Here is a 17,356-nt window from a genome sequence, read left to right on the forward strand (position 1 = left end):
GTATGGTGATCCCAAAAGGTGAAATATCAGCCTAAGGTAGCAAACAACAAGGCAAAAAAAAAGAAAAAGAAAAAAGAGTAATTTGTGAGATAATTAAGGATATTTATTCATTATAAATCTCCTTTAATTCCTGTTTTACCATACCTGCCATATGATGGATGAATAATAAAGGAAATCATCATCCTTACCAACTTCAAAAAAAGAAAAAAGAATCTCACATAATCCATTTACTATCCTCTTTTGCCACCCTTACAATGCATTACAATATCATTTACAAAAGCATCAATGCTCCTCATTGAAGACCCCTCCTCCTCCTCCTCCAAAGCCCTATGGCACATCTCCTTGAGCTCCCTTGCTCTCCTCCTCATCTCCTTGCTCTCACCATCCTCCAAGTCCATCACCTTCCTCACAAGCTCAGCTACCACCTCCCCCCTAACACCACCACCATCATCTTCTTTAACTCTCAAGCCAACTCCCCACTCATCCACCACCATCTTGCTATTGGGGTATTGATCCCACACCAAAGGATAGGTGAGCATCGGCACGCCCGCGTAGAGCCCCTCCAGCGTCGAGTTCCACCCGCAGTGCGTCAGGAAGCCCCCGACCGAAGGGTGGCAGAGCACTCTCGACTGCTCGCACCACGGCACCACCATCCCCTTCTCTCCAACACCAGCAACACCACCAACATCATCATCTTCCTCCTCCGTGCGCATGGACCACAAGAAAGGGTGGCCACTCAACTTCAGCCCTAGGGCAAGCTCCTTGACCTCTTGCTTTGAGAGGGGGAGGAAGCTGCCCAGTGAGACATAGAGGATGGAGTTCGGTGGGTGGGAGCTGAGCCATTGGAAGTAGTGGGGTTGTGGGGATGCATCATAGTTGTTGTTGGTGGTGGTGTTGGTGGGGAGGTGGGGGAAGGAGGGGGCAATGGGGTGGAGGGGGAGGGGGAGTATGGAGGAGAGGGAGGCAAGGGCATGGGGCTCAAGGTCATGGAGGGAGTTGAGGAGGAGGGAGTGGGCAGTGGGGAGCCATGAGATGATGTTGAGGAAGGTGGTGTGCATGCTTTGGCCAAAGCACAGGGTGGTGAAGTCTGGGAGGTGAGGGGATGAGCCCCTGGGGTTGTACTTCAGTGCTTGCAGCCTCTCTTCCTGATCACCTGTTGTTTTGCAACACATGCAATGCATGTTGAACAGACAGCACTGGTTATATATATATATAGCTCACACTGTATCATCATGAGAAGAAAAATAAATACATTGAAAGAGAAATGTTAATTCAAGGATTGTAATCACTGTTGTAATGTTACTCCCTAAGATATACCAAAAATTCGCTTCTGCGCCGACCTGCCCCAAATAGAGCTGTAAGGCCATGTTTATTTCACTGAAGGTGAAGTTGTTTAGGTTGAAGTGAATTTTCGGTTGAACTGAAGTTATTTCACTGAAGGTGAAGTTTTTTAGGTTCATGTGAAAAATAATTCTGCTCTGCCGCCGTTTGTTTCTCTAGTTGTGGAAGTGAAGCTCCCCTAGTTTTGCTACTTGTTTAGTTGTTTGGCAAAAAGCCAATGGCATAGATGCTAAAGTTCTCCACTTCTTGTGTTGGTTCCACCGAAAATTGTTGAATCCCAAAACGTCTAGTAAACTTATCTCCTATACAGCTCTCTACTCATCTATATCTCTATATCTATACATTATTTTCCATAAAGTTTGCCACGTGGTAGCCTCTCCTTCATTCTTACCTTCTCCTCTCTTCTCACTTTTTGATGCTTCGTCGTCTCACCCCATTTCTACACCCATCAGCTTACCTCCCAATTAATGTGGTCACACAGGCCAATTTCATATAAACAAATTGCTTTCATAAGAAAAAATAAATAAAATAAGATTTCTTCGTACTCTTTTTTCTCCTTTTTTTGGCGCATAAGAAAGATTTATATTTTATAATTTTTTAAATTTTTTTCTCTTGCTATTTTTAAATTATTTGTGGACTGAAATTGAGGTTCCGGGGATTGCGGCGCGACATCACGAGGGAAAGGTTTGGAGTCAATAAGAAGAAAGAAGTGGTAGGTTTGGAGAGACCTGTACGGGATCAACATGGCTGTGACGAAAAAGAAGCTCGACGTCGACAATGGCCGCAAAGGTGATATGGAGATGGGGATTCATCTCCCTGATGTCGGCAATGCGATCAAGATGCGTATGGAGTAATAATTCTATTGCCGCTTCTTTCATTACTATCTTTTATAATTTATTTATTGAAATTGTAAGTTTTGTTACATTTATACATATATCTGTTTCATTTCTTCTATTTGTATATATGTTAATATATATTATCTTTATTTGTTAATGTCTTATGACAATTTAAAAAGATTTAAAATTTTTACTTTGTGAATCTTCTGTCTTCTATAGTATTAGTACGCCGCAATACACGGGTAACTTCATGAATAATAAATTATAATAATAAATAAAAAAATATATTTATACCCCTATATAATTAAAAAAATATATTTATAATGCAACAGTAGTAATAAAGAAAAAGAGATACCAACACTCAACTTACTAATTTTTATCACATTTTCAATGTACAAACTTAGTTTAAAAAGAAAAAAACTAAACTAATCAAATTTCATTACATTTTTCAAATATGCAAACTAAATAAAAGAAAAAAAATAGTATAACAATCAAATATACTTAGATTAGATGAGAGAGGTGGTAGCCCTATTCCGAAAATAAGTTTTCTTTTATCATATTTTATTATTTTTCCTAATTTTTTTTTTCTCGTAATCGACTTCGGCCATCGATGGGCCAAAATTTCGACCGTACCAAACAGCAAAAGCAGTAGTACGGATACGGAAACATAATTCGCTAGTTTTTAGGAACCTGATACAACGGAGGTCGAATTAGTCGAAACGTTATTCCAAAATACGGTGTGTTTAGAACATTAGTACATATAGACATATTTGAAAAAGTGAATAATTCATCTTTATTACTGAATATATATTTTTCATTATAATAAGATAGGATTGAACCGACCGTCCCTAAAACAAGTGGCAAAGGACTTAGTGGTTGATACCTGAGACCCAAGTTCGAATTCTAGTTGATTCACATTTTCAGCTAAGTTTATTTCTAAATAAATGAAATAAACGAAGCAGATACCATGCTACCTATCTCTCTCAAAAAAAAAAAAGAAAAAAAAAAGATAGGATTGAGTATTCTCTCTTTTCTATCCAAAACCATATCACCTTTTCTCCATTCTGAGTATGACTTTTTTGAATTATTCTATCTAATAGAATATATTTTTAGGCAAGTAAATACATGAAATTTGGAAAAATCAAAGAAAATATCTATTATTCAAGTTTGTAACTTTTTGTTGAGTGTAAAAATAAGAATAAATATCAACCACTCACGTACTCGAATCCCTGTCGTTTACAATCCAAGAGAGAGGGGAAAAGATTTATAGATTTTTTTTTAAAAAACGAGAAAGATAACATACTATCAATTTTATTTATATTTTTTAAAAATAAATTCAGTTAAAAATATAAAATAATTAGATTTTAAATTTGAAATTTTGAATACCAACTTAATAGGGTCCGTGGTTTATAAGATTTTTTTTTTTTTTTTTTTNGTCACTTACTCTATTTTATATAAAATTTTACTTCAAAATTTACAAAAAAAAATTATATCATACCAAATGATGTTGAAGCATATCTATAATTAAATTAAGAGTAAACTTTAAATTGTCCCTCTTCTGTGGCTTAAATTATTTTTATTTGAATAAACTTCAAATACTACTAATGTAGTTTCGCACTTTTTTATTTTAATATCCTGTGGTTTAAAATGTATTTCGCACTTTCTCATTTTAATACCCTGTGGTTTAAAATATATTTCGCACTTTTTCATTTTAATATTTTGTGGTTTAAAGTGTATTAATTTAGTATCGTGTGGCTTCATTTTTCTCCTTTCTGTCGGCTCCTACATTAACATTTTATTAAATTATATACAAAAAAAATTTGAGATACCTAGGTTTATCAAGAATTCACTTTAGTACCATTTAATTTTAATTTTGTCACTAATTTAACGAAAAAAAAAAAAGTACAAAAAATAATTAAAAGAGAAAAATGAAATCATAGGAAACGAAATTGATACATTTTAAACCAAAGAATAGTAAAATGAAAAAATGCGAAACCATAGATATGATATTTGATTTTTTTTTTCTTTTATTTTACCGTCCTGTAATTTAAAAAATTTCACCTTGTCCTCAAAAGATAACGTATTTTTCACTTTATCATTTTCTCTAAAAAAAAAATTTACTTACCGTCCTATTTTATATAGAATTTTTTTAGCACAATAAAACTTAAAATATCGAAAGATAAAAAACGAAACCTTTTGGATTAAAAATAAACTACAATAAATCCTTATGTAAATATCCGATTTTACTCTCACTTTCTAATTTTTAAAAATTTACATTTATCTTTTTAAAATTAGAAATATTTTTCAAAAATTAAAGCATTAATGAAAAAAAACAAAATAACCAAAGATCTATCATTTTTAAAAATATATTTCGATATAAATTATAAAAAATGAACAAAATAATAACTGAATCTTAACGGAACCAAGACGAGGAGGGAGGAAGATTATAAATATATGTATCAACTTAAAATTTAGAGGAAATAAAATATTATTTTTTGAAAGTAAACAAGAAAAACTAAAAAAAAAAAAATTACAGGAATTTTTTCACAATTTAGCCTAAAATTTACCCTTAAATTATATATATATATATATTTATAACAATAGCAATTGAGAGGGAACTTACACAAATTGTGCGTTGCATCTCCATCTCCGTCTCCGTCTCCGTCTCCGAGGGCAAGGAGGGCGCGGAGCACGGAGGCGCTCTGGGGGAAGAGGGCGGCGGCGGGGACGCCCCGGCGGCGGGCGATCGCCGGGGCCCAGGGGAGGAGGGCGTCGGCGACGACGAGATCGACGGCGGGCCCCTCGACCCCCGCCGCCGCGGCCGCCGCCTCCGCCGGCGCCGCCATGTCGGCGAGCACGGCGCGCGCGAACGCCGCGTACGCCGCGCCCCGCGCGCGCTCCGAGGGCAGCGCCACGCCCCGGATCGCGCGGAGCCGGAGCAGCCCCTCGTCGCCATTAACGGAGGAGGGGTTGGGGTTGGGGTTTGTGGTGGTGGTGGTGGTGGTGGTGGTGGTNCGGAGCAGCCCCTCGTCGCCATTAATGGAGGAGGGGTTGGGGTTGGGGTTGGGGTTAGGGTTAGGGTTTGTGGTGGTGGTGGTGGTGGTGGGGGAGAGGAGGCGGAGCCACTCGGGGGTGAGGAGGAGGGTGACGAGGAGGCCGCGGGAGGCGAGGCGGCGGGCGAGGGCGAGCATGGGGTGGATGTGGCCGCGCCCGGGGAAGGGGATGGCCACGACGTGGAGGAGAGGGCGCGAGGACGACGAAGAAGACGATGAAGAAGCGCCATTGTTGTTGCTGTTGCTGTTGCTCTTCTCGAGGTGAGTGGTGGACTCCATGGAGTGGGGATGGGAATTGGATTGGGCCATCTCCACCAACCTCTCTCTCTCTCTCTCTCTCTCTCTCTCTCACACACACACACATATAAAGTAAATTAATCTCGTGATCTTCACACAGATCTATAAACAACCCAATTTTTTTAATCATCAAATCGATACAAAATGGAAAGTTTAATTTGTAGCCACTAAACTNTTTTTTTTTTTTTTGGCATTTAGCATCTTAAAAAAAAATTCAAATACCACTATTATGATTTTGTACTTTTTTTTTACTTTAATATTTTGTGGTTTAAAATATATCACTTTCGTATTCTATAATTTTATTTTCCTCTTTTTGTTATACCCTCATTATTTTTTTTTTTGTTAAATCAATAACAAAGTTACGGGTACTAAAGTGAATATTCGATAAACTATAAATGGGGTATTTGAAGTTTTTATATAAGAGAAAAATAAAACCATAGGATACTAAAGTGAGAAAGTGCGAAACAACAAGGGTGGTATTAAAGTTTGTCCAAAAAAATATAAATAATTCAAACAAATTTATATTTGCACAAGTAGCCCTCTTCTTGCCACACGAGCACCTAAACGTTATTTTTAAGTTGAATATAGTGATTCAATAATCATGTTTAAACATGATAATTGGATCACCGTATTTCTCTTTGTAATTTTTTTTGTTCCTAAGTTAAAAAGGCTAAAGTGTGGATATAAATACGATAACTTAATCACCGTATTTAAATACGATGATTCATTCATTGTGTTCAATTTAAAAATACGAACGTTGTCACGCTCCGGATTACTCGTTTTCCCGGGCACGCTAATAAACCCGCTGTATACATAGAAATTTTTCCTGTATACGAAGCGATAGCTGTACCTATACCTGTAATCATACAACACTACAACCAGTAGTATAGAGCTGCCGAAATAAAACATATATAAACATCAGAGGTTCACTATACATACATCCCATCCAGGTAAACAAAATACTCGCTCCAGCGAGACACAAGCATCAGTATGTACAATAACCCAAAAAACTACAACTACCTGTAGCTGGTACTCCTCTAGCTCTGCAACAACTGGAAAGGGATCTAACTCGCGACTCTCTTTCCACAGTCCGAATCAGCAGCAGCAACAGCCAAAGAAGAAGGCTCTGCAAAACATTTCAACAACTGGGCGTGAAAACTACTGCAAGAAGAAGTAGTCCTCAGTAGGTACTGCTACCGACCTCAACGGCTCACCCACTAAGTCTACAGAAGTAAGCGGAGATAGTAAGGAAAGCTGGAACAAATTTACAGCTAAATGTCACTATACTATCATACTCTAACCCAAACAATCTATAGAAAAATGGAAATCTTGACTCAATCTCACTAGGGACTGTAAACATACCCATCCCAGAAACTGTGAACACACCTGTCCCGCCTGTCGAAGCTATACCGCTACCTCCACACTAAGCAGTGCGTGGAGAGCAAGTCCAACCAGGACTAAACGACACCAATGCAAAAGCACAAAACCCGACTCGGGAGTGGTACTCGTGGGCGCTACCCAACCGAGTATGTAAGTGTGTCTCTGTTGAGCTTAATCAGACTTTCACAGACTATAATCAAAGTAGAAAGATCTTACTAGTCTAACAACCATAATCCACGTGCCCTCAGCACAATCTGATGCAAAATCTGCAAACTGGGTCCATCGTCAATCATAATGGCACCCAACAGTCCGTAACAATTTGAACACTACTGTAAAATTACACTCGGCATCTCAGCACGAGCGTAAATACATTCTACACTATTCTGGATATCCACCGCTCACAAACTGCGGCGATACAAACAAACTACGGTTCCTAGAGCTAAATCTAGTAGTTTGAACAAATGACGGTGTAAAATCGTTAGTTTTCTCCTAAGTCAAATTTAAGTCTAACATGCATAATTTAGCTAATAATCTAAGCTCTAATTCAGATTCCAAAAGCATGCAAATTCATGAATTGAGCTAATCAACATGCTAAACGAAGCTAAAAACACATGCTGACATCACATAGAATTAGGAAGAATTCCGAAAATTCCGGTAACTTCATTAACCCACCTCAAAAGCTAATCCAAAACCGGCGAGAAGTCGAAAGAAGCGAAAATCACGTGCTCGCCTAGCCTCCCGACGACACTATCACGATGAACGCACGCTCGGACGGCTTCCCGGTGCGACGTCGGCGTCGATCCGAGCTCCAATCGGGTCCTCCACCTTGCTCACGATCAAGGAGTAGAGAGAGAGGGCACAACAAGAAAACCCCCTTCTCTGCCTCTCTACACGTATATAAAGGGAGTGGATAAGGGTGAGAACAACGAGGCAGCCAAAAGACTAAACATCCCCTCACCTATCCTGGTGTACCGGTACTAAGCCAATGCTGTACCGGCACCCCGCAGCAGAGTATGCAACCCGAGAGCAGTCTGCTCAGAAAAACATATAGGGTACCGGTACTCTCCTGGGTGGTACAGGTACTAAAAGCTGAAATTCTGCAATTGTAAATTTCAATACTAACTTTCTGCTCTCGCGTCACACTGAGTCCGTTTTGCGTCTATTTCGTGCCAACGCGACTCGGAGTTGTCCCGACACTCTCCAGAGCTGCNGGACTTGTCTCGGCACTCTCCAGATGTGTCGACAAGCCTCAGATACTGTAATCTACAGCTGCTGGCCACCAGGGATACTACAAACGTGGCGCTCACATGATAAGAAAAAAATTATATATGCAAATATAAATTTATTAGAATTATTTATAAATTTTTTTAAGAGGGAGACAAGTGAAATACATCCCGCCTTTGATAGGTGGGTGTATATCTATGGGTAGATTTTTCCGTTTAAAAGCGGGATATTTGTCTGGATAAACTTCAAATTGCCCCTTATAATTTAGCTTTTTTACTTTGCCCCGGTCATAGTTTAGCTCATTTCGTTATGTTGTTCCGTGATTTTTATAAATTTTTTTTACTTTATCATATTTTATTTCGTATAAAATTTTTTGATAAAATAAAAATTAAATCCTACTAAGAGGCAAAGTGAAAACGAGATGGACCACAAGGGCTAATATAAAATTTATCTTACTACTGATACATTCCAAAGTAAGGCGTATGGTTTATACTTTTTTTATCTAAATGATATCATTCTCTACTTATCACATAAAAAAAATATTTTATTAAGGGACCGTTTGATTGCGTATAGTTACAATTGCACGTGGTTGCACATGCACGTAGTTTGGTTTTATATATTTAATTTCAACTGCTGCAGTAAAAACTGCAGAAGGAAATCCAACTGCAGCAGTTGAAATTACGCTCAAATTGACCGCAATTTCAACCGCAACAATTGGAGAGAATAACTTTAAGGAAAAGGTAAGTTGACCTTCCTTATTATTATTATTATTATTATTATTATTATTATTATTACCTTGGAGGTAATCTCATCATCATATATATAAAATAATAAAATTTTAAAAATTATTTCTTAACTGTATTCAACCAAACAAATTATTTGTAGTTGCAACACTTTTTACTACATCCATTCAAATAGAATGTATGTACTTGCAATTGCTGTATTTTCAACTATATACATCTTCAATTACACTACATTTGTAATTACATCTAACCAAACGGCCCTAATAATAGTTTGGGGTTTTATAAATTGTAGGATGAGGTGTAAGATCTATATCCTTTCTACGATTGTAGAAGTAGAATTATTTATTTTTTTTTTGAATTCTGTTGCCGGTACGTATATCTTATACTCTCTCATCTAACGGCTAAGAATAACTTCTTATCTTGTCTTTTTTTTAAATAATATAAATTTATTATATTTTGTAAATACTAGGATAGAAGAGATAAGATCTATACTTTTTTTAGAATGTACAAATAAAATTTTTCTTATTTTTTAAGACAAAAGTAGCATGTTATTTTTTGAGAGAAAATAGTATGTTGTCTATTTTATTTTTTTTAAAAATAAATTTATTTAAAAATATGAAATAATTTTTTTTTTAATTTAAAATTTTAAATACCAATCATCAAATATTTTACTACTTAAAAAATTAGAGACGTNATAGATAGCACCCTACCCGCTTCGTTTATTTCATTTAGAAATAAACTTAGCTGGAAATGTGAATTAACTAGGATTCGAACTTGAGTCTCGGGTACCAACCACCAAGCCCTTTGCCACTTGCTCTACGGACGGTCGGTAAAATATGAATTAATTATGTTTCAAATTTAGAACCTCCAATACTAATTATCTTTTCTTTTACCACTTTTGCTGGGGGCTAGAGATGGTTGGTAAAAAAGTGGAATATTTGTTAGTATCAGAATATTTTGATTAGTGCTATTTTATTTTTTTTTAAATGCTGTTTGAATTGATATTACAGAATTATAAAATACAACAAAATTTTTTTATTTCTATGTAATTTTGGGATTAAAAAAAAGAAGATAAAACCTATAATGCGAGTAGAACAATTAAACCATTTTGTCTCCAACTCCCTCTCTCCAAAAAAGCATTAGTTTGTCTATTCAAAGACATCCAATGAGAGAGAGAGAGAGAGAGAGAGAGAGAGATTGATTTCGGCTGCTATATTTTTATGAATAACCAACCATTCATAATACAAGTAGCAAAAAATTTGACGGTGGATACTTGAGGTCCCAGGTTTAAAGCCTAATTGCTTTATATTTCTAGCTAAAATTTATTTCTAAAACGAAATAAATGAAGCAGATAGTATGCTAAACTATTTTTCACGTTAGATTTTTCGAATCGACGATCTATATCATTAAACATGATTTAGAACATTTGAAACTTCTAGAAATCAAATTTTATTACTTTTCGACATATTTTATCTTATAATTAATTGTTCTCAAAATTGATAATTTTTAACGGCTAGTATAAAATACTTACGAATCTAATGGTGTAAAAGAGTCTGAATTTGTAAGTTTTTGATAGAAAGATTTTTCACTACCTAGATAAAAATTAATAACTTCGATCTTAAATTGAAGAATCCGATTCTCTATTTTTAGTAGGTCGTTTAATTTTAACCGTTCATTTTATACTCGCTTGATAAATTTTATTATAATTTTAAAAAAGAGTTATTTGCATACACGTCCCTGCAAACATACTGAATTGCGGAAATATCCCTGCAAAACGGAAACTCCATAAGTTGTCCCTGCAAAAGTTCTAATTTATACAGATATATTCCTCTGATTAACATCTGTTAGAGAACTGTTTATTTTTTAACAGTTTTCTTGTGAAATGACCATTTTGCCCTCACAAATATATCCCTCCAAAAGTATCATCTTCCCTTTCTCTTTCTCTTCCTCTTCCTCTTCGGGCCGCCGGAGTGGATGGCGGCGACGGCGCGGGTCGAGCTCGCCGGCGACGAAGAAGAGGGAAGAGAAAGAATGAGAGGAAGAAAAAAAGGAAAGAGGAAGAAGGAGAGGAAGAGGGAGAGGAAGAGGGAAGAGAAAGATGAAGAGGGAAAGGGTTCGTCACCACGCGCCGCCGTCGCATCTCCTCCCTCGCCAACGACGAAGAAGAGGGAAGAGGAAGAGGAAGAGGAAAAGAAAGAGGGAGAGGAAGAAGAAGAGGGAGAGGGAGAGGGTTCGCGGCCGCCGTCGCATCTTCTCCCTCGCCGGCGATGAAGAAGAGGGAAGAGGAAGAGGGAGAGGAAGAATAAGGGAGAAAAGGGAAGAGGGAGAGGAAGAAGGAGGAAAAGAAAGAGAGAGGGTTCGTCGTCGCCGCCATCGTCGCCGCCGTCGCTGCCGCCGCCGCCCTCGCCGGCGACGAAGAAGAGGGAAGAAGAAGAGGAGGAAGAAGAAGAAGGGTAGAACTGTAAATTCACGTTATAATTAACCATGGTTAAGTACTTTAACTGTGGTTAAAGAAAATTTTCTAACAGTCCTTAACGGCAGGGACATATCTGCATAACTTTAGACTTTTGTAGGGATAACTTATGGAGTTTCCGTTTTGCAAGGATATTTCTGCAATTCACTATGTTTGCAGGGACGTGTATGCAAATAACCTTTTAAAAAATAACAAAATTTATTTTTTTGAAATTTCAAATGCTTTAAATCATATTTAAACGATATGAATCGTTTATTTGGAAGCTCTGTCATTAAAAATAATTTTTAAGTACGAAGGCTCTATACTTTTACTCATAAGAGTTTAGTGGCCGTACTCTCTTTCAAGCTATATAAATAGAGAGAGAGAGAGAGAGAGAGAGAGAGAGAGAGAGAGTAGAGCTACCATGCTATCGGAAATATAAAAGATCTGGTACTTCCTACTTTTTGGCCCTTAGATCAAAACCCTTTTAATCATTTCTAACCTTTGGATTAATATTATTATCCTGTGGAGGCCATTCAATCCTAGGAGTACTACTTAACCATATGGAGGACTGTAATCATCCCAATCGTACAATTTTTGATACAATTTTTAAACTATTTAAAACAAGATCTATACTCTTGATCTTGATTACAAGACTCCTATCGTCATTTTTTAAAGAATATTCATTTTCAACCATTCATTTTCTGTTCACTAGATGGATAAAAGAACAATATTGAAAGTGTATGAAATTTGATTTCTAGGTAGTTTAAATGGTTTAGATCATATTTAACGGAGTCGATCGTCAATTTGGAAGCTCTATCATCGAAAACAAATCGGTAGTAAAACGGCTCGTTTACTATCGATAGTATTCCAGCTCAACTATATATATATATATATATAAATTCTATTTTAAGCATGCCTTACACTATTTGGGAAAAACCTCTAAAATAAAGTTTTGTCTCCAAACATATCCTAAAGGCTAAATTACACACGCGCGCGCACACACACAAACACAAAAACCCTATTTGCTCTTTAACTACTGACTCTATTATCTCTTGCATTAAAAATTACGTCAATAAATAGAATATAAGTTTTACATTCTATGCATTCAAAGATTACTATTTCTTTATTAGCCTTAGCAATTTTTTAATAATTAAAAATTTTAAAATCTTTAAAAACTTTAAGATAAGTGGGTTAAGATTTTACATCCCTATGTAGCATTTTTTATAAGGGGTAATTCCTTATATACTACCTCTAAAAAGTTTCTGACTTTCCTATTTATCGCTCTTAGAAGACTACTATTAAAAACACGTTTTTAAGGCTCCAAATTCTTTCAAATATATTTTTAGAGTTAAATTCTGCTAGTGAATTAATAGAAACAACTGTTATCTCTGTTAAATATATCCTTGTCACCAACTTTGTTTTTTGCCCTTAAGTTAGAGGCAAAAGAAGTATTTTGACTTTTTATATTTTTAAATATACTTTTCTACTGTCACTAATTTTTCTTATTTGTTTTTAAATTAGAGACAAAATAGATATTTTTATTATTTTGTAACTATGGTTGAAATTTAATTTAGGTTTGATTCAAAATAACTTAACGGACACTAACCGTGGGGTTATTTTTAAATAAGAGAAAAAATATAGGAGAGATATATTTAAAAAAAAGAGTAAAAATAAATAAGATATTTTAAAAAATTTGAAAAATATATAGATAATTATTATTTTTTAATAATTGGGAGTGATGCTACTATGCTATGGGAAGCACGGAGCCTTCCGTGCTTCCAGCTCGTTTTCGATGTTGCAACTTTCGAATGGTCGATCGGCTCCGTTAAACTTGATCTAGAGTATTTGAAGTACCTAGAAAATAAATTTTATGATTTTACGATATCATTTGCCTAATGAATGAAGGGGCTCAAAATCAATGGCTGAAAATAAAAATCTTACAAAATGTAATAATATGACATTAAAATTTTAAATCAAAGATATTGATCTTGTTTTATATAGTATAAAGAATTTTCTATCAAAATTTTACGTGATTTGGATATTTCTACACCGTTAAACTTGCAAACAGCTCACCACGGCTATTGAAATTTGTTGATTTTAAGCTCATTCGATCACTAGGCAAATGATATCGAAAAATAATAAAATTTATTTTCTAGATACTCCAAATATTCTAGATCAAGTTTAACGGAGCCGATCGACGATTCGAAAGTCACAACATCGAAAACGAGGTGAAAGCACGGAAGGCTCCGTGCTTTCCATAGCGTAGTAGCCTCACTCATAATTGGTGACTACATTTTTGCATTTACTGCAGTCTGCAGGGGTGGGGTCTGTGATGTCTGTCTGCTTCTCTGAGGAATCAATGCAGCTGGCGCCTGGCAGCTGGCAGCTGCTTAGGATATTTCCTGGATGCTCTGCCTGCTGTGTGTCTTCTGTGACTGACGGCAAAGAGGTAACTCCCAACAATGCCTACTCCATTATAGCTTTGTTCTTGAATGAATTTATTGCACTATGATGCTATAACTAGTGAAGGTATCTGCGCGATGCGGCGGATTAATTTTATAAAAAAAAAATATAAATTTCAAATACAGGCACATTTTTTTCTTTTAGTATTCTATGATTTAAATTTTAAAGTGTATCAAGTTAGTCCCTATAGTTTTGCACTTTCTCACTTTAGCACCATGTGGTTTAAAGTGTATCAAATTAGTACCATGTGGTTTCATTTTTTCTATTTATTATTCATTTCAGTAATTTTTTTTGTTAAATCAGTAATAAAGTTAAAATTAAAAAGTACTAAAGTAAATATTCGATAAACCTAGATAGAATATCTGAAGTTTTTTGTATATAATTTAACGAAGTATTAACAGAGGAAAAAAAATCAAGGATAAAATTAAAACTAAAGGATACTAAAGTAAATACTCGATAAACCTAGATGGGGTATCTGAAGTTTTTTGTATATAATTTAACGAAATATTAACAGCGGAGCCGACGAATAGAGAAAAATGAAATCACATGGTACTAAATTGATGCACTTTAAACCACAGGATACTAAAGTGAGAAAGTGCGAAACTATAGGGACTAACTTGATACACTTTAAAACACAGGGTACTAAAATAAAAAAGTGCGAAACTATAGGGGTGTTATTTGAAGTTTTCCCTAAAAAAAAAAAAAAACAGAGATGAAGAAAGAAGGAACAATAAAAGCATCTGAAAAATAAAAGAAAAGGTAAAAAATATAAAAAATAAAAATGGAAAAATCTAATGAAAAAGCAACCGCTGTTGCAGTAAAAGTATAAGAAAAGGATAGAAAAGGATAAAGATAAAATCACAAATTTTTTTTATAATATTATTAAAAATTGGGGACTAAATTATTACGTCTTATAGTTCGAATAAAAAAAATTATAACTAATTAAAGTATGAGAACTAAAGTGTCAATAAGGCACAGAAATTGCATCACATTAAATTTTGAAGAGTAAAAGTCATGCTTACAATTTGAGACCAAAAGTCTAATTTATTCTTTTTATATTTATTCCAGACGAAGATAGTGTCGAGCATTAATCAATTTTGTTCAAATAGTAATTTTACTCGAGAAAAGAATCTACTAAACTATCTAATAAAGTTTAGAATGCATAATTATTAAAATTAAAAGTCGACCAATACAGAAGATACTGAATGTGATCAATGAACAATCATATTTTGAATATCCTAAAATATTCTGAACATAAAGTTGATCGCTCATTAAACTATAAATTTAGCATTGAAATTTGATATTAAAATCAAAGTAAAAACAAACAGAAATTTTTTGAACTATATACCATATTGAATCGACTATCTAACCTTTTAAAATTTTATCTTTACTATCCAAACTTTCAATTTGTTTAGTTTGAGCTAGTCAATGGTATTTTGACTTTCAAATTTAAATGTGTTGTTTATTTTTACAGATTACTTACATAAATTTTCTGAATTATATAACATTTTGAATCGACCATCTAACTTTTTAAAATTTTATCTTCACTATCCAAACTTTCAATTTATTTGATTTGAGTTAGTCAACGGTATTTTGACTTTAAAAGTTGAATATATCGTTTATTTTTACAGATTTAATTAATATATTTCATGCCATTCTTGTAATTATAAATTTATTAAAATAAATAATTAACTTAAACTCTATTAATTTCTCTTTTATTTTTTAGTGTACTACTTATTTTTAAGTGATAAATATTACAAAATTAGAATTTATATTTAATACATGTAATTTTTAACTATATAAAAAATTATGTGCAAAAATTTATGTAATTTAAATTTTTAGAATAAGAGAGAAAAAAAATTGAGTTGAGAAAAAAAAAAGGGTACCACTTAAGACCCTCTGCCCAAAAATGAGGAGCAACATAGAGAGAGAGAGAGAGAGAGAGAGAGAGNGAGAGAGAGAGAGAGAGAGAGAGAGGAGAATTGGATAAATATTTGGGCTTTTTTTTTTTTACATTTGGTCTCCTAAGAAAATTTATTTTCACAAATAATTTTACTAAATTTATAATTATAATTTTGATTCTATTTCTGTCACGCAGATGCTACGTAAGTGCCACACGCAAGTAAGAGGAGGTACCGGAATAAGTTGAACACGGTAATTCATTTACTATATCTAAACACGGTGAATGTTTCACCGTGTCCGAAAAAAATACAAATATATATGTGTCGAAAAAATATAGGTATTGAAAAGAAGAATAGAGGGAATATAAGTACGGAACACGGTGAATGATTCACTGTGTTCAACTTAACACTCGCTCCAACTTGCATGGCGTTGATGTGGCGCCGGTGTGGTAGAGATAGAGCCAAATTTATAATTATAAATTTGATAAGGCTATTTATAAAGTAAAACTTATTAGGAGGCCAAATACAAAAAAAAAAAAAAGCTCTAATATTTTGTTGACAAAGAAAAGAAACGCCCTTCGCCAGAGCCGGCAATCCCTAGTCCATGAACACAGTTGCTTTGAAACTGCGAATCTAGATGTAATATATAGATATAGTTATAGATTTATATTATAGATAATAATGAAACTTTTCATGTTAGGGACTATTATGAGAATCAAAGTTTGGTTTTAGTAGATAATAGAGCTCAATAACAATCATCTTCGAAAAAAAGGAGTATGAGGTTTGAGACGGATTCAGATTGAATCGATTTGTGGTAGAGCTAATTTATATAAAATGAGGTTATTGCACACTCGTCCTAACTTTTTTTTATTTTTTTTTTTTTTTTTTTTTTTTCTATTTTGTTCCCAAAACTTGTATTTGCAATCAGGTTTAATTTTTATTTCATTGAGTTAAGATCCAACGGGTTAAAAAGGGCCATAAAAATTGCAAGAATGACATGTTTAGTGTCAAGTATTATTTTTATTTATTTTATTAATGAATGTTTTCCTCTTAAGGTGTTACGGTTTAAAGAAATAGTGTAATAAGAAAAATGATGCACAAGGGAAGAAACAATGCAACATGAGGAGACAGTATAAATTTCTTAATAGGGTGCGTTTACATCTCAAGAGTGCAGAGGAACGTGAATTTCTCAAGAGTGTACTTTGTTTAAAGAGTGTAATTTCTCTTATGTAATGCGTTTATCTGAATGAGGTGCATAAGAGGAGGAAACCGTGTAAATTTTCTCAGAGGTTTATTTCGTTTTAAATAGTATTATAATTTTCATCTTTAAAGCTGTACTTTTAACTAAGTAGTACAATTATATCCATATTAGTTGCCAACGTTTTTTTAAAGCATAAAATTTTTTTAATCGGCTTGCAATTTTCTTTTTCTTCTTTTATAATTTTTGTCTTTTTTTTTTCGCTTGCTCTATATTTTTTTATCACGCTTCTTGCCAAGCCAAGCTTGGCAACGCGCGCTGAAGGACCCCCGCACGCTTGAGTTTGCAGCGCGCAGTGCGACTCCCGGTTGATTGGCGCGGAAAGATGAGTGTCGTCGAGAGGCGGCAGAGGAGGAGAGAGATGCGCGAGGACAAGAAAGGGGGGGGAGGCAAGAGAGCGTCGAT

General features: G+C 34.8%; 1 protein-coding gene across 2 annotated transcripts; it reads right to left on the reverse strand.

Moving 5' to 3' along the window:
- Nucleotides 82-5,572, reverse strand: LOC109724460 (UDP-glycosyltransferase 87A2-like). 2 transcript variants are annotated; one of them, XM_020253296.1, is made up of 3 exons: nucleotides 5,279-5,572; nucleotides 4,801-5,191; nucleotides 82-1,153 (listed from the first exon to the last, which is right to left on the reverse strand). In XM_020253296.1, the coding sequence occupies exons 1-3, from the start codon at nucleotides 5,537-5,539 to the stop codon at nucleotides 231-233; spliced, it is 1,575 nt and encodes a 524-aa protein (XP_020108885.1). In that variant the 5' UTR covers nucleotides 5,540-5,572; the 3' UTR covers nucleotides 82-230. The 2 variants fall into 2 exon arrangements, with proteins under 2 accessions (XP_020108885.1, XP_020108884.1); XM_020253295.1 differs by having other exon boundaries at nucleotides 4,801-5,122; nucleotides 5,204-5,572.

The sequence above is a fragment of the Ananas comosus genome, linkage group 18 (genome assembly GCF_001540865.1).
Source record: "Ananas comosus cultivar F153 linkage group 18, ASM154086v1, whole genome shotgun sequence".
Lineage (NCBI taxonomy): Eukaryota > Viridiplantae > Streptophyta > Magnoliopsida > Poales > Bromeliaceae > Ananas > Ananas comosus.